The sequence below is a fragment of the Thalassophryne amazonica genome, chromosome 21, assembly GCF_902500255.1.
Source record: "Thalassophryne amazonica chromosome 21, fThaAma1.1, whole genome shotgun sequence".
Lineage (NCBI taxonomy): Eukaryota > Metazoa > Chordata > Actinopteri > Batrachoidiformes > Batrachoididae > Thalassophryne > Thalassophryne amazonica.
This window is the reverse complement of record NC_047123.1, coordinates 13,990,055-14,009,101: the sequence shown is the minus strand read 5'-3', so window position 1 is coordinate 14,009,101 and position 19,047 is coordinate 13,990,055. Positions and strand designations below refer to the sequence as shown.

Here is a 19,047-nt window from a genome sequence, read left to right as displayed (position 1 = left end):
CAAATTGGCCCACATACTGAATCACTGGCTGTCAATGACAGATGCTTACGTAAGGGGTGGAGCAGATCTGTCAATGCAAGAATATGTTTTTGCGATTCATCCGGTGTATTACAGTTTCACCCCAACCTAAGTGGTTCCTCCTCATTGTTTTAATTTGGTCATTTAAAAGGTGATGGCATTTATTTTTGCATTACTGGCTGCAAGAAGGTGGCTGGGATGGACTAGCTCACTCACCCACTCTTGCATTTTTACTGTCCAAGTCACAAGGGAAAACCACATTTTCAGGGCACTCCCTCATACCTTTTCAAAACCATATGCAAGGTGATTTTCAGTGTACACACCATTACAATAGCAAATAGAACTTGGACATGCCACCAGTAGAGGGGGATATAAGGCTAACAGTGTGTGTTTTTGGTATGAAAACATAAACTTGGCGCACTTATAGAGTGACCCCTGGTGAGCATTTCTGGATATGGAAACAAGTTGACAGAGCCCCCTGGTGGTGTCTTTGGGAACTAATGTTTTGCCAACTAACCGTATTCATGAACACATCCTAATATTGGGATAACTTTTACATTTCTTAATATAGAATCAGAAAACGACAAATTTTGAAAGGAGAACAGGCTAAATATAATAAAAGTATTAAAAATTTCATAAGAGCCCCTGGTGACCAGATATGTAAGCAGTGCTGGTGTCGTTGGTCCATATTGTGATATGAAACCGTCTCGTCCATTGTGTATTATCTGAAAGTGTAAACTTTACAATATTGGATCAAAAGCAAATTGTAGAAAAGAGAATGAAGTAAAGGTGAACTAGCTTAAACCAAAACAAACTCTTTGGGAATATTTGCAAGTGATCCATGTTTGAAAACATCTCCCTTCACACTGGCAGAGTGATGTGCATTTGAGCTTTGCTTTGCTGCATGTACACATGCCATGACATGATTTCTTACAATTGCAATGTATCAGCTTATAGCACATTTCATGGGCCTGTTGAAGGTGGTCCATTTTGGCAGCCATTGAGATGAGGGTGCATCCCATTCCCAGCCAAAGTCAGAATGGCTCGGCAGTTTTGCGTCCAGCTGCAACGACTGACCCCACACGTGCAGCTTGGAAGACTGCTCTCAAGGTATGCTGTTTGAGTGCAGCTTCCGTGGGAGGAATGCTTTCTATAGACTTTGATTTCTTTGAGAACATGTGGTGACGTGCTTTGCTGACACTGGATGTGTCAGCAGTGCGGTCATACCACAGCGCAACAAATCTCTGAATAAGAGCCAGTAGATCATCTCTCAACTGACGTTGTGGATTTGCAAGGGACAAGAAAGCATCTGTGACCTTTGGAAATGTTTCGCATGCACTCTTCTTGCCTCTTCCAGCAAAGAAAGATGTTACATCACAGCCAGTTAGTGCATGGAAAAACGGCAGAGCCTTTGCTATGGTTGATGGCAGGGCAGTGGCAATCTCATGTACAGCAATGTACAGTAGTGTTCAGAATAATAGTAGTGCTATCTGACTAAAAAGATTAATCCAGGTTTTGAGTATATTTCTTATTGTTACATGGGAAACAAGGTACCAGTAGATTCAGTAGATTCTCACAAATCCAGCAAGACCAAGCAATCATGATATGCACACTCTTAAGGCTATGAAATTGGCATATTAGTAAAAAAAAGTAGAAAAGGGGGTGTTCACAATAATAGTAACATCTGTTGACGCTACAAACTCACAACTATTATGTTCAAACTGCTTTTTTAGCAATCCTGTGAATCACTAAACTAGTATTTAGTTGTATAACTACAGTTTTTCATGATTTCTTCACATCTGTGAGGCAATAATTTTGTTGGTTTGGAACCAAGATTTTGCTCATTTACTAGTGTGCTTGGGGTCATTGTCTTGTCTACCTGGTATGCAGTATATAGGCCCAACACCATAGTAGGAGAAAACATGCCCATATCATGATGCTTGCACCACCATGCTTCACTGTTTTCACTGTGAACTGTGGCTTGAATTCAGAGTTTGGGGGTCATCTCACAAACTGTCTGCGGCCCTTGGCCCCAAAAAGAACAATTTTACTCTCATCAGTCCATAAAATATTCCTCCATTTCTCTTTAGGCCAGTTGATGTGTTCTTTGGCAAATTGTGACCTCTTCTGCATGTCTTTTATTTAACAGAGGGACTTTGCGGGGGATTCTTGCAAATAAATTAGCTTTACACAGGCGTCTTCTAACTGTCACAGCACTTACAGGTAACTCCAGACTGTCTTTGATCATCCTGGAGCTGATCAATGGGTGAGCCTTTGCCATTCTGGTTATTCTTCAATCCATTTTGAAGGTTATTTTCTGTTTTCTTCCATGCGTCTTGAACGTCCCATTTTCCTCAGGCTTTCAAAGAGAAAAGCATGTTCAACAGGTGCTGGCGTCATCCTTAAATAAGGGACACCTGATTCACACCTGTTTGTTCCACAAAATTGACGAACTCACTGAATGGCACACTACTATTATTGTGAACACCCCCTTTCCTACTTTTTTTTACTAATAGCCAAATTTTATAGCCTTAAGAGTGTGCATATCATTGTGAGAATCTACTGAATCTACTGGTACCTTGTTTTCCATGTAACAATAAGAAATATACTCAAAACCTGGATTAATCTTTTTAGTCACATAGCACTACTATTATTCTGAACACTACTGTATCTTTGGGACTTTCCAGTACCAAATGATATCCACAATTCAGAGGTGGCAAACTGGTCGAAAAATGTCACAGCTAGTACAACAATATCAGTGTCTGCTGTTCTAATAAGGATACTCTGGTGACCCTTGTTGGAAGCATCCTTGGCATGCAACATGATGCGCGTGTCTGCTTCTTGCGTACAGGGCTGAAGATTTGACGTGTCTGTCACAGCAGCATTGCAAGTCACATGTTCTTTCAAAGTGCAGACAACTTGTCTGTTTTGCATGTGAATGCCTGCAGCATGTTCAGCTAGAAGTACAAACAGCTCAGTCTTGGCATTATTCCAGAGGAAACTCTGCCAGTTTCCTGGAATTTGTGTGGTGAGAGTTACTTTCCTGCGTACACCATTGCCTCTTTTCTCCCTGGTTGAGTTCTTCAGACTCTGTGGCTTGTAGACATCAAACACTACATCGACGCTTTCAACATCCTTCAGGATGTTCTCAATGTGAGGCACGAAGACCTGTGTGACATAGTCTGAGAATGTCTTTGACACTGTTGGGGTTAGAGTGTGCACCACCATTGTGCCATCAAGCATGACTGCTGTAACCTTAGGGACTGTGTGGTCAGAGTTTGAAAGGCTTTCCAGAGGAACCAACAAGTCAGACTTCTTTCCTGATCTCATCTCCCCTGACTTTGATAGAGATGGTGGTGGTTGGTTCTCAATTTGAAGAACTCTTCCAGTTTTCCCTCTCGAGATTGGCAGGCAATGTATAGTCTAGAGAATAAGACACAGTCATCCTTCAATGCAGATACCTGACTTTTCTTTTTCGACTGACGTTGACTTTCAGAGAACAATGACAACTTGTTCTTGATGGGCTGAGTAATTGACTTTCGCTTGAGTTGTGATCCGTTCAGCTACAAATGTCTCAAACTGACATCGTCCTAGCTCATACATCTCTTTGACACTTTCTGCACCTGATTGGGTTGTGACAACTTTGCTGTCAAGAGTTAACAAATCCTTGCTGTCTTCCAGAAAAGGACTTCCAAGATCCTCAATGACCTTCTTGAGAGCACTTACTTCCTTTACAAAGGAATTCTGCATGCTAGCTGTCTGCTCATAATATTTGCCATTGCTGGATTTCTCTGATTTGTTCTCAAAGTCACAAATAAGCCTACTGACCTCTGGACCACCTATCATCCAACGTCTCAGAGCTGAAGGATTGTTTGTCAAGCCCACAGCACCACCTTCTCCTTTTATCACAGCATTTTCTTGTTCGTGTGCCTGGTCTAATGCCATTGCAGAGAACTTGTGATCTGTTTTCTGGACAGCAAATCCATCCATTCATGGAAATTATTTGCCTGATGATGGTCTTTGGCCAAAACGTTGCTTGATTAAATTTACCTTTGTGTTGCAAGTGAGGCAGTTTGCGAGAGTTTTTTTTCTTGTTTAGCAGCCTTTGTGCCTTCTCTTACGCACCTGTCATCAAGGGATGTGCGAAGTGATTTCCCTTTTTTAGATTAATAAATACAAAAGTTATCCCAATTTTAGGATGTGCTTATGATTACGGTTAAGCGGCAAAAAAATTAGTTCCCACAGTCACCACCAGGGGGCTCTGCCAACTTGTTTCCATATCCAGAAATGCTCACCTGGGGTCACTCTACAAGTGTGCCAGGCTTCATGTTTTCATACCAAAAACGCACAAAATTATGTCCACACCAGCCTTACATCTCCCGCTATAGGGATGGATATTGATAAGATTTCATCTTTCAGTGCCATTATCAATTCAGCTTATTGAACCAATTCCTTTTCTATGTCAACAACATTTTATTGAGTCTTAAAGTAAATAAATATGAAATTGGTCATTGGACCTCTGGACCAGAGTTCAAGGGATCTCTGGACATAAAATCTGTAGTTTTTGTCAAAAGCATTTACTTTCAGATATTATTATTTTTTTACAATATTTTTATTGAAGTTTCAATTGCATATAAAACATTATGTCGAATGCACAAACATTTTCATTTTTATTCCCTCGAAACAGTCATTCATTCACACAGGTAAAGAAAGATAATAAAAACAGACAGACATCAAAAATAAAAATAAATACAAGAATAAGACAAAATGGAGCAAAAATAAAATAAACAAAAACTAAGTAAAATAAAATTAAATCAAAATATAAAAGGCAGGATCATTTTATAACCTATTGTTCAATGTTTTCCGTTTCATTTGTCAAGAATGACATAAATGATTCCCAAATCCGAGCAAACTCTTCCCGTTTACCTTTAACAATGTATGTCAATCTCTCCAGTCCAAGACAAGTCATTAACTCCTTTTTCCACATTGCCATTGATGGTGGTTCTACATTTTTCCAATATAGTGCTCTCCTTGCATGGAGAAGTCCGAACTCAGTCATCTTTGATTGCTTTTTTGTTTTGATGAAGTTCTTGGGGAATATTCCAAGTACACAAATTGTTGATGTCAGAGGTATGTTACACTTAACCATCCGTGATAAACATTTAACTACATTATCCCAAAACACCAAGATCTTAGAGCATGCCCATAGGCAATGAAACAGAGTTCCCTTTTCGGTTAGACATTTAACACAAACATCAGGAATGTTTGGGAACATATGGTGAAGTTTTGCAGGCGTTATATAAACTCTCATTAACCACTTATACTGAATCAATTTTAATTTTGTGTTCATTGAATTCTTTTGTGATTTTAAACATGCTTTTCTCCAATCTTCTTCGCTAATATCTTCTTGTAAGTCTACTTTCCAAGCGTTTAATTTATCTAATGCTGATTCTGTTGTGTTCTCCGCTAAAAGGTTATAGAATCTAGATATGTGTTTTTCCCATTCAGATTATTAATCACTGTTTCTTCAATAATCGATAGTGGGGGTGTGGTCATGAATGTCTTATGTTTTGATGCAATAAAACTTCTTAATTGCAAATATTTGAAAAAATGTTTTTGAGGAATGTCGTACTTATGACAAAGTTTATCAAATCTGAGTAGGGTACCTTGAGAATAAAGGTCTGAGACCATCCCAATTCCTTTCTCTGCCCATAATTTGAATCCCACATCCAATGTACCAGGTTTAAATAGTCAGTTGCCCCAGATAGGAGTAAATTGTGACAAAGTTATTGTTTCATCAACAAAGTTATGTGCCGCGTACTGATATTGTATTTTTATTGAAAGGGTTTCTTGTCTGTTTTTTCAGCTTCTTGATATGTGAAGAATATAAATATTGCTTTATGGGCAAATCTGACACTGATTTTTGTTCAATATTTACCCAAACGGGTGGCGTGGATGAAAAATAGTACACTGCAGAACTTAATTGGGTGGCCCAATAATACCATTTCAGGTTTGGGACCCGGAGTCCTCCCCTTTCATAGGGTAAAAATAATAACTTGAGCCGGAGTCTATCTTTTCTATTGCTCCAGATAAATTGGCTAAATATAGTATCCATTTTTTTATGGAAGTTACTAGGCAATGGGAGTGGGAGTGCTTGGAAAAGATATATGAATTTGGCTATAATGGACAGTTTAATAAGGTTTATACGACCAATCATTGATATCGGCAATTTAGACCACCAGTCCAGTTTTTCTGTCACTTCGTCTACCAGAGCATTATCGTTTAAACTTTAAAGGAACGATGTTGCCAAGTTTCGGGGCAATCTTAATACCAAGATATTTAAACCCATCTTGTGTGGCTGCAAATGGTGTATTTATTTTAGGATTACATCTTTCCTTTTCATTTAGAAATAACAGTAGTGACTTAGATTTATTTATTCTGTATCCAGAAAATTTGCCAAAGTTTTCAAGTAATTTAACCAAATTTGGAATACTGCTCCTCAGGTTCGTTAAGAAAAAAATAATATCGTCCGCATATAATGCTATATGATGCTCTATGTCCCATATTTTGATGCCGTCGATATTCCTACATGTCCTAACTGCGATCGCGAGAGGTTCCATTACTAAAATGAAAAGCAAAGGTTGAGCGTTGTAAACTAAAGGGTTTAGAAATTGTATTATTAGTCAATATTTCTGCTGTTGGATTTGTGTACAATAATTTAATCCATTTGGGAAATGGTTCTCCTAAACCATATCTAGGTAGCAGATCAAAAAGGTATTTCCACTCTATTCTATCAAATGCTTGACTAGCATCAACTGATAGCATTGCACTATCTTTGGCATTATTTTTCTCAGACAGCTCATTCAACACTCTCCTGATGTTATGGAAGGCTTGTCGTTGTAAAACAAAACTGTTCTGATCATTACTGACCAATTGAGGAAGATACCGTTCTAACCTTTTAGAGAGAGCTTTACACAATTTTTTTGTGTCACATCCCATTAAACTAATAGGCCTGAAAGATGAGCAACTGGTAGGTGATTTATCAGGTTTTAATATCACAGTTATCATAGCTAATCGTAATGAAGGTGGAAGAGTTCCTGTTTTATATGATTTGTTAAACATATCCAATAAAGGTTTCGCAAGTTTCTGTTTAAACTTCTTATAAAATTCTACAGGTATCCCGTCAGAACCAGGTGCTTTTCTGCTGTTCATACTGCTCATGGCATCATAAAGATCCTCAACTGTCAATGCCCTGTCCAGTGCTTCCTTTTTATCGTCAGATAATTTCTGGAACTGTAGCTGATCGAGAAATGCTTGTTGTTATGTAGCTCCAGAATATTCATATTTGTATAATAGTTCATAAAAGTTTCTAAAGGTAGTATTAATTTCAGTTGGCTCTGTTGTTAAGTCACCTGAAAGCCTTTATACTGTTAATTGTCTTTTCGGCTTGCATTTTCTTGATCCACCAAGCCAGTAATTTGCTTGATTTTTTTCACCCTGATCATAGTATGTTTGCTTGGTCCATAAAACGTTTTTAGCAATTTTGTCAGTTGTTAGTTTATTGTATTGCGCTCTCATTACTGTTAATTGTTGCTGTTTATCCTCATCATTATTCTCATAAAGATCTGATTCTTGTGTTTTAATCTGTCTTTCCAATGTCTGTATTTCCTTTTTGTGCTGTTTAGTCTTTGAGCTTGTATATTTAATAATTTCTCCCCTTATGTATGCTTTGAAAGCTTCCCACCTTACACTGGCAGTTTCATCTGTATTTAGTAGGAAGTAATTATCTATGCAGGTTCCTATGAATTTAATAAAGGGTGGATCTTGTAGGCAATATATCTGGAACCTCCACCTCTGATGTTGAGCAGATATGCCTAAGCATATTCCCATTGAGGCAGGTGCATGGTCACTAATCACTATGCTGTCATAACAGCACTTTGTGACATTAATAAGCAGTTCAACAGATATTAGGAAGTAATCAATACGTGAATATGTTTTATACGTAGACAGGTGACAGGAAAATTCTTTTTTGTTTGGATTTCTTTCCCTCCATATATCGACTAGTCTTAGATCTTTTATGATTTCAGTCAACTTTCTCCTTGTCTGTACATGCAATGTGTCAGTTCCAGTAAGTCGATCCAATGCTGGATCTAATGTGCAATTAAAGTCACCCCCCAAAATATAGAGACCTTCTAAAGGTGGACACAGTCAACAGTAATTTTTCAAAAAATGAAGGCATGTCCTCATTAAGCTCATAAATATTAATTAGGTTGACCTTACGTGACATAATGTTTCCTTGTACAATCACATATCTACCCGTTGGATCTTGAATAGTCTGAGTAATTTGGAATGGAACTGACTTGTGTACAAGCATAGCAACACCTTGAGCATAATTATTATAAGAAGAATGAATCACTTGGCCTGGCCATCTTTTTTTTTTTAGACAAGGTATGTCTGAGGCCATCATATGAGTTTCCTGTAGGAAAACAATTTTAGACCTAAGATGTTTCAACCTATTAATAACTTGCTTCAATTTAGTCAGTTTTATAACCCCTAACTTTCCAGCTGGTGATCTTAATTTCGGAATTATTCACAGACATAATTTATTGCCCTTAGTAACATCTTCTGATATCCTAATGAAGTTATAAATGTTATTGATTCTGCCAAAACCATACACAAAAATATAACACACACTAGAGGGGAAAAGAAAAACCACAAGAACAATGAGAACCAGAACAAGAAAAAACCTAGTCCCATCCCGTGGCATTTCCACTAAAATGCTTTCCCACATCCCCTATTGTAAACCAACTATGGAGGATGCTGATCCAATATTACTGAGGAGCAGCTAGTCCACGTGCCCTTGTCTCTGGACAGAACAGCCATAAGTCCACACAACCATCATGTTTTCTCTCAACATTAACCCCTTTTCTCTTCTCAATTAAAGCCAAAAAAAAAAAGGATTACATTAAACATTGCTATACTCGAAGTAAGGTTGGCTTATATGTTGCACCACAGAAAATAGAATATATTATTATTTTTCTTTCCCCCCCTTTTTCTTTTTTCCTCTCTTTTTCCCTTTTCTCTTTCCCATGTTCCCTTATTCTGACCCCGTCTGAAAGTTTGAACCATTTCTTATCTTTTCAGTATAACATTTAGCAACACTAACACAAAGAAGCAGTGTTTATTAGTCTCTGTATATCATTTCTGATACCTGAATCAGCTGTTATTATTCTTCTTGGTGCGTTCAATGTCTGTCGTAACTTCAGGAACTGAGCATCACGTCCTGTAGCCTTTATGTAGACCGTGTTATGTCTTGGTGAAACCTCTCGGCTTCTTGCAGCATTGACAATAGGTGAATTTTTCCATTGTGCAGCACTCTTAGTTTACAAGGATTGTGTTGATTGTGTTGTGTTCCCAGGGCCACGAACTGCTTCACAACTGGGGTAAATTCTTGCCGAATGCGGAACGTTTCTGCAGACAGATCCTGGAAGAAAGACAGCTTGCTGTCGCCGTGCATGATTTCTCGCTTCGTTGCTTCACAATACACAAATTCCTTCTCCTGAAACTTCACAAAATGGACAAGAACTGCTCCGTTCTAGTGAGGTTGAGGTTGTATTTGCAACCACGCTTTTTTCCACACCTGAAAGCTTGCTTTCAGTTGCCACAATTGAGTTTTCATTGTTAAATTTTCATTGTTACGCAGATGATATCCAGCTTTATCTATCCATGAAGCCAGAGGACACACACCAATTAGCTAAACTGCAGGATTGTCTTACAGACATAAAGACATGGATGACCTCTAATTTCCTGCTTTTAAACTCAGATAAAACTGAAGTTATTGTACTTGGCCCCACAAATCTTAGAAACATGGTGTCTAACCAGATCCTTACTCTGGATGGCATTACCCTGACCTCTAGTAATACTGTGAGAAATCTTGGAGTCATTTTTGATCAGGATATGTCATTCAAAGCGCATATTAAACAAATATGTAGGACTGCTTTTTTGCATTTACGCAATATCTCTAAAATTAGAAAGGTCTTGTCTGAGTGATGCTGAAAAACTAATTCATGCATTTATTTCCTCTAGGCTGGACTATTGTAATTCATTATTATCAGGTTGTCCTAAAAGTTCCCTAAAAAGCCTTCAGTTAATTCAAAATGCTGCAGCTAGAGTACTAACGGGGACTAGAAGGAGAGAGCATATCTCACCCATATTGGCCTCTCTTCATTGGCTTCCTGTTAATTCTAGAATAGAATTTAAAATTCTTCTTCTTACTTATAAAGTTTTGAATAATCAGGTCCCATCTTATCTTAGGGACCTCGTAGTACCATATCACCCCAATAGAGCGCTTCGCTCTCAGACTGCAGGCTTACTTGTAGTTCCTAGGGTTTGTAAGAGTAGAATGGGAGGCAGAGCCTTCAGCTTTCAGGCTCCTCTCCTGTGGAACCAGCTCCCAATTCAGATCAGGGAGACAGACACCCTCTCTACTTTTAAGATTAGGCTTAAAACTTTCCTTTTTGCTAAAGCTTATAGTTAGGGCTGGATCAGGTGACCCTGAACCATCCCTTAGTGCATCATGGGAACCCCCCAGCAGTCTACGTCTATAGCAGCATAACTGTTTCTTTCTCTTTTTGCTCTGTATGCACCACTCTGTATTTAATCATTAGTGATTGATCTCTGCTCCCCTCCACAGCATGTCTTTTTCCTGGTTCTCTCCCTCAGCCCCAACCAGTCCCAGCAGAAGACTGTCCCTCCCTGAGCCTGGTTCTGCTGGAGGTTTCTTCCTGTTAAAAGGGAGTTTTTCCTTCCCACTGTAGCCAAGTGCTTGCTCGCAGGGGGTCGTTTTGACCGTTGGGGTTTTACATAATTATTGTATGGCCTTGCCTTACAATATAAGGCACCTTGGGGCAACTGTTTGTTGTGATTTGGCGCTATATAAAAAAAAAATTGATTGATTGAGTTTGCCATATTCAACAGACGGTTATCAATGTTGTCCAGTTTTGATCCAAAGTCCGAGCGAAGGGACTTCAACTCCGTTAGCACATCAGCTAAATTTGCCATCCTGCTATCTTCATTAGCCACCGCTGCTGCCGCAGAAGTTGTTTCAGCGATGTTTGCCTTGCGTGCTCTGGTGAAAATGTCGTAGCGTTTCGATTCGGGTGGTATTGACATATCCTGCACTGTTTACTCAAAATTGGGTTTTCTAAAGTTTGTGTCTGGCTGTGTGGAGCTTCCAGGCTACACTGCCATCTTGCTCTCGGTCCCACGTGACCCCCCTACTTTCAGATATTAATGACACATGCGTAACTCCATACATCTGAGCTGAGCTCAGCCGGCTGTGCTGCACCTCAGGATGTAATTCATAAAACACAGACAAAGTCTCATTTTGGGAGAAAAAAATGTTTTGCTCTGTTGTCAGTATTACATCGTTTGGAAAGAGGTGTCATTTTATTTAAAATGGTGATTCCCTTTTAAGTTATTGATTCCGACCGGACTGAGTCTTTCTAACTTGACTCGGCAGAGAGCAGCGCAGCATTTGGAGCGGTACAAACAGAATGGAGGATGATTCTCGTTTCTTGCCAGGAGCAAGACAAGAGTCCCAGTCAGTGACGTTAATCCACACAAATGTGACTGATGATGGACATATTTTAATGGCTTTCAGAGGGTTTCAGAAGCGGACTTGCTACTTCTGAAAACAGCGAAACACAGAACCAACGAAGCAGCGTGTTGGAGCACTGCTTTGTTGCTTCAAGCACAAGCACAGCTGTTGCAGAAGCGGTTGATTACTGACCTGCTGCAGGGTCTGCAATCAACGTAGAGAAATGATACTTTTCCCGATAAAACACCCTCAAAAACAAGGACTGATAAGGGGATCGTGAAGCAAAGAGGCTATTGATGTCGGTGGGTCGAATCATTTCTTAACGATTCTCGAAAAGAACCGGTTGTCGATACCCATCCCTATATGCCACAAAATCATTTTCATTAATTAGTAATTATTATGCATATTGACAAAATGGGACCCTTTTGCACAAACAAATTTTAACAAGTTACACTATCATACACGAGCAAGCATTGATAGTCAGCAGTTTAAAAATAAAAACTAAAAGATGGATGTTGACTTTTGCATCAAGAAAGGTATTTCCTTGGATAAGACTTGCACTCAGCTTTTCTTTGGCCTGTGTATAATAATCACATTAAAAGTAACCTGAACCAAACGACAAGGAAGGTTTTTAATGAAAAATAGATGGTTCTTGTTTTCAGCGGACTGTCCATGAGGAACTGCTGATTGAGAATTCTCATCAACAAAATATTTCTGTTCATATGAAGGTGCAGCAGACAACAATGTTCAGTTTTTCTCTAATAAATGTGTGTATGTGTTTATTTGTACAGACTCCACACATTCTCAATGCAGGTATCTCATCCCTCTGCAAGAGGAGACAAAAGAGCATCAGCTGTAGAAATCTGCACCTGTCCTCCCGGATACACTGGAACCTCCTGTGAGGTAAACACACACACACACACTGACACACACATATGTACAGCCATTGTGTATTTTAAAACCTGATCACACATTATCATCGGGAAACATCCATCTATCCAGCTATTACCTGCAGTGACGCATATAATGGCTCGCTCAGCCTCGACTGGGAGCAGAAAACAAGATACATAAAGCAAGGAAAACAGTTCATCACATCAGAAAAACAGTGAGATCAAAGACAATATTCAAAGAAAGTAATAAGTAACTGCTGCTAGTGGTTGGATTGTGTCTAACTGTAATTGGGATGGCTTAAATGCAGAGGGCAAATTTTATTGTATGTATCCATGTATGTACAGTGAGAGTAAAGGCTGTTCTGAATAAAAAAGTGACACAACATATCTATTCACATTGATTGACTAAATGTACACGACTTCTTTCAGTCTCTGGGAAAACTGTCAGTGTTTTTCATCATTGGATTGTGCTTACAACCCCAATTCCAATGAGGTTGGGACGTTGTGTAAAATGTAAATTAAAAACAGAATACAGTGATTTGCAAATCCTCTTCAACCTATATTCAATTGAATACACCACAAAGACAAGATATTTAATGTTCAAACTGATAAACTTTATTGTTTTTGTGCAAATATTTGCTCAGTTTGAAATGGATGCCTGCAACACGTTTCAAAAAAGCTGGGATGGTGGTATGTTTATCACTGTGTTACATCACCTTTCCTTCTAACAACACTCAATAACTGTTTGGGAACTGAGGACACTCATGATTGGGTATAAAAGGAGTATTCCCAAAAGTCTCAGCCATTCACAAGCAAAGCTGGGGCGAGGATCACCACTTTGTGAATAACTGCATGAAAAAATAGTCCAACAGTTTAAGAACAATGTTTCGCCACATTCAATTGCAAGGAATTTAGGGATTCCATCATCTACAGTCCATAATATAATCAGAAGATTCAGAGAGTCTGGAGAACTTTCTACATGTAAGCGGCAAGGTCGAAAACCAACTTTGAATGCCCGTGACCTTCGATTCCTCAGGCGGCACCGCATTAAAAACCAACATCATTGTAAAGGATCTTACCGTGTGGGCTCATGAACACTTAGAAAACCATTGTCAGTTAACACAGTTCGTCGCTACATCTACAAGTGCAAGTTAAAACTCTACCATGCAAAGTGAAAGCCATACATCAACAACATCCAGAAATGCTGCGGCCTTCTCTGGGCCTGAGCTCATTTGAAATGGACAGATGCAGAGTGGAAAAGTGTGCTGTGGTCTGATGAGTTCAAATTATTTTTAGAACTCATGGATGTTGTTTCCTTCAGATAAAAGACGAAAAAGACGATCCAGATTGTTACCAGCGCAAAGTTCAAAAGCCAGCATCTGTGATGTATGGGGGTGTGTTAGTGCCCATGGCAATGGGCAACTTACACATCTGTGATGGCACCGTCAATGCTGAAAGGTACATCCAGGTTTTGGAGCAACACATGCTGCCATCCAAGCAATGTCTTTTTCAGGGACGTCCCTGCTTATTTAAGCAAGACAATGCCAAGCCACATTCTGCACGTGTTACAACAGCGTGGCTTCGTAGTAAAAGCCTGCGGGTACTAGACTGCCCTGTGGAGTGTTGAACAACTGAAGGCGTACATCAAGCAAGAATGGGAAACAATTCCACCTACAAAGCTTCAACAGTTAGTGTCCTCAGTTCCCAAACGCATATTGAGTGTTGTTAGAAGGAAAGGTGATGTAACACAGTGGTAAACATACCGCTGTCCCAGCTTTTTTGCAACATGTTGCAGGCATTTATTTCAAAATGAGCAAATATTTACACAAAAACACTAAAGTTTATCAGTTTGAACATTAAATATCTTGTCTTTGTGGTGTATTCAGTTGAATATAGGTTGAAGAGGATTTGCAGATTATTGTATTCTGTTTTATTTACATTTTACACAATGTCCCAACTTCATTGGAATTGGGGTTGTACATTTTTAACCAGTTCAGTTATTTAAGTGTCACACTTACCATCAAAACCATCTGAGGCATAACATTCTGTGCCGCTTCAAGATTAAAAATAGACACAAAATCAAAATATCCACATTCCCCTCCCACTTTTTTCCCCCCAAAAGTTCTAAATCTGTGCTGATCCACAGATTCACTCTTGAAGTGTTTCTTGATCATGAGATTGCAGCTTCTGAAAAAAAAACAACAAAAAAATCCTTCATTATAGTTGATCACTAAAGTATTATTGTTTTGAGTTATCAAGAATTTATCAGTAATATTTAAACTGAATGCCCAGTAGTTATGAAAATAGTTTTTAACCTGATCTTGAATGGAATTAGGCATTCACAAAAAAAAAAGAAAAAAGTGGAACTTGTTGCAAGAATGGATGCATATTTACAAAATGAAGTAGAACCCAAGAACTTTTTTTTTTTACATTTTTCGTGAGAGAAAATGGCAAAGCCCCAAGTGGTGATTGATGGATAGAAATCAGCTGCATCAACTCTACACTGACCTGGGAAGAGAATAAAGAAGGAGATACCCATATAAACCTCATTGATACAGTTGTATGTAAACGTTTGGGCGCCCCTGATGATTTCCATGATTTTCCTTTATAAATCAATGGTTATTTGGATCAGAAATTTCAGATAAATATATCATATAGCAGCAATGGTGGACACTGGTCAGCTAATCTGATAACTGATAATTATCAAAGCTAATGTTTTGTTAGCAGATTAGCTTTTCAGATGAGTTTTAAAACCATCATCGGACCAACTATTTTCCGATAAATTTAGTTTCGATAACTTTCAGTCCACTAACATTTTTTTTTGCTGGTAAAGTGAGCAAAGTTTAACAGTTAAAAATGTTTCTGAACCCTAAAATAAAACATTGTAATCCCTGTCGTGTAGATCAGTGGTTTATGGTAGACTTGCTGTCACTTGCTTATGATGTCATCATTAAGCTTAAGATGTGATTGGCCGGTCGATCAGGGAGCATTGTGGGGAGTGTAGTTCAGGTTCACTTTGGACATTACACTGTTACCGTCTGCTTGACACAAACAAAATGGACTAATTTTAACATTATTTTATTTTATTTCTTTGTGACTGATGGGATAATTTAATTGCCAAGACTCGGTGGGAGAGAGGAGATCTCACGGTGCAGCTGTGAGGGACTTTTCTTCACACACCGTTTTGGATAATCAGAACGCTTTATGTGGAATAAAGCGTGGCCGCCTCCGAAAAGTTATTGGTGATCTGTTAATAAAGATACATTTTTTTGCAGTTTATTGGTTTAGCATCATAAAAGATAACTTTTTAGTTATCAGATTAAAGATTATTGAAGCTAACTTTTTGGTTAGCTGTGCCCACCACTGTATAGCAGACAAACGCAGTGATATTTGAGAAGTGAAATGAAGTTTATGGGATTTACAGAAATTGTGCAATAATTCTTGAAGCAAAATTAGGTAGGTGCATAATTTTGGCCACCCCAACAGAAAAAAATAAATCAGTATTTAGTGAATCCTTCCATTTGCAGAAATAACAGCCTCTAAACACTTCCTATAGCTTCCAATGAGAGACTGGATTCTGGTTGAAGGTATTTTGGACCATTCTTCTTTACAAAACATCTCCAGTTCAGTCAGGTTTGTTGGTCTCCAAGCATGGACAGCGCACTTAAAATCACACCACAGATTTTCAATAATATTCAGGTCTGGGGACTGAGATGCCCATTCCAGAACATTGCACTTGTTCCTCTGCATGAATCCCTCAGTAGATTTTGAATAGTGTTCAGGGTCATTATCTTCTTGAAATCCAAAAGATCCAGCGCAACTTCAACTTTGTCACTGATTCATGAACATTGTTCTCAAGAATCTGCTGATACTGACCAGAATCTATGTGACCCTCAACTTTAACAAGATTCCCAGTACCTCCACTGGCCACACAGCCCCACAGCATGATGGAACCACCTCCAGATTTTACTGTAGGTAGCAAATGTTTTTCTTGGAATGCTGTGTTCGTTTTCGGTCATGAAAACGAACATGATACCCCTTGTTTTATCTAAATAACTCAATTTTTGTTTTATCAGTCCACAGCACCTTATTCCAAAATGAAGTTGGCTTGTGTTTTAGCATACCTCCTGCGACTCTGTTTGTGGCTTGTACACATAAAAGGCTTCCTCTGTATTACAGTATCATACACAGTAAAATCACCAGTGTTAAATTAACACTGACAGTGAACATATGGCCCCACTCTGAACAGAGTGGGGCCATATGTAAAGTGCAAAGTGTGCTGTATAGTTGAATGATGCACAGAGGCACTATCTGCAGCAAGATCATGTCGTAGGTCTTTGGAGCAGGTCTGTGGGTTGACTATGACTGTTCTCACCATCCTTCGCTTCAGCTTATCTGAGATTTTTCTTGGCCTGCCACTTCTGGCCTATCCTAGTACTGTGCCTGCAGTCTTCCATTTCCTCACTATGTTCCTTACAGTGACAACTGACAGCTGAAATCTCTGAGATAGCTTTTTGTATCCTTCCCCTAAACCATGATGTTGAGCAATCTTTTTTTTTTCAGGTCATTTGAGAGTTGTTTCGAGGCTCCCATGTTGCTTCTCATTAGAAGAGATGCAAAGAGGGGAAGCATTTGCAAATGGCCACCTTAAATACCCTTTTTCATGATTGGATTTACCTGTGTAAGGAGGTCAAGGGTCAATGAGCTTACCAAACCAATTTTGTCTTCCAGTAATTAGTGTTAAATGTATTCAAATCAATAAAATGAAAAGGGTGCCCAAATTTATGCACCTGTCCAATTTTGTTTCAATAATTATTGCACACTTTCTTTTAAATACTATAAACTTCATTTCATTTCTCAAATATCAGTGCTTTTGTCTGCTATATGATATATTTAACTGAATTATCTGTTCCAGACAACCAATGATTTATAAAGGAAAATCATGAAAATTATCAGGGGTACACAAACATTTGCATACAACTGTACATAAATGTTAACATATGCACGCACCAACCACTTTATTAGGTACACCTGTTCAGTTGCTTGTTAACACGAATAGCTCATCAACCAATCACATGGCAGCAACTCAATGCATTTAGGCATCTAGATGAAGTGGACGACTTGCTGAAGATAGTGGATTTAAGTAACTGACCGTGGCATGGTTGTTTGTGCCAGACAGGCTGTTCTGAGTATTTCAGTAACTGCTAATCTACTGGGATTTTCATGCACAACCATCTCTAGGGTTTGCAGAGAATGGTTCAACAAAGAGATGATATCCAGAGAACAGCAGCTGTGTGGATAAAAATGCCTTGTTGATGTCATAGGTCAGAGGAGAATAGGCAGAGTGGTTGAGCGAGCGACTGTGTGATGCTGTCTTGCTAATATGGACCAATATCTCTGAGGAATGTTTTCAGTACCTTGTTGAGTGTATAGCCATGAAGAATTAAGGCAGCTCTGAAGGCAAAATGGGGTCCATCCTGGTTCTAGCAAGGTTTACCTAATAAAGTGGTCAGTGAATCTACACATCATTAAAGGTGCGTTCAAACTCGGAAGATTAGTCTGGCATTAACGTTGACCAGTGTAGATATTTGCCAGACTCTGCAGGGGCTACATCGACATCAGCTGGGCAAACGAGGATGTTAGTCATGGTCCTCGAAAAAATTTCAAGATGCTTAAAATATTTGACAGTCATCACCTCCCCTCATATGCTATTACTGCCACATTTACCTCCACCCATGCCCGCTGGCCAAAGTCAAAGTCTTGACTGGATGCACCGCCTCCTCCAGATCCCTTGGGCATAAAGAAATATGTAAAAATATGAAGAAATGTGACGGAATATGTAGAACCTGTCTCAACAATGCACCAGTAGCAAGTGACACACTTGCAGAGTTATGACTAGAGCCCTGAACGGGACTATTTTCTTAGTCCCATCCCTGGCCACTCCCACTGAATTTTTAATCATTACCACCCGCAACCAAAATGTGTGTGTTACACTCCCACCTGCACCTGCACAATAATAGAGATGCATTGATTTTGTGTCTTCTCCCATCCCACAGAAGAAAACACTGCATTTAGGCTATTGATAAAGACATTTGTGGGGTTGTTTGTTTCATTTCCCTGGCCTGTATGTCTTTGGATGTACTGGTCAGGAATAGCGCTCCTTTTTCTTTGTTTTCATTTAGTTGAAAGATAGTTTCATATTCTATTTGTCATATATGTCTGCCATATATGGGCATGCAGTAAAGTGGGACTGTTGGGTTGCTGCGGTAACTCCCACTGCAGCTGTATCTGTGTCTGTTGCTGTATGTGTACCTGTTGCTGTTCCTGTCTGCTCCTGTTGTCTGCTGATCCTGTTAAATTGGTCCACTATTCTCCTTTGTTGACTGAGTCATCCTGTTACTCCCGATCCCGCAGTGTTGTTCAGCCACCCGTTCTCACCCACACTAACATTTTAACCGCCCGCTCCCGTGAGATTTACCTTGTGTCCCATGGGACCCAATCCCAATACAGCCCTCTAGTTCCGAGTTTATAGAGGCTATG

General features: G+C 39.2%; 1 protein-coding gene and 1 long non-coding RNA gene across 6 annotated transcripts in view; one reads left to right on the top strand and one right to left on the bottom strand.

The window, feature by feature from the left end:
• The window catches only part of lama2 (laminin, alpha 2), a 780,279-nt gene that overhangs the window by 291,652 nt on the left and 469,580 nt on the right, over window positions 1–19,047 (top strand). For all 5 annotated transcript variants that reach the window (XR_004558560.1, XM_034162644.1, XM_034162643.1 and 2 more), the window contains exon 17: window positions 12,409–12,520. Coding sequence is in view for 4 of the 5 variants with exons in the window: in XM_034162644.1 (XP_034018535.1) it covers window positions 12,409–12,520 (112 nt within the window). In the remaining variant the exon portion in view is untranslated. The remainder of the gene's footprint in view (window positions 1–12,408; window positions 12,521–19,047) is intronic.
• LOC117503416 overlaps window positions 1–19,047 on the bottom strand; it is a 559,959-nt gene that overhangs the window by 228,771 nt on the left and 312,141 nt on the right. The gene's annotated exons all lie outside the window — the stretch shown is intronic.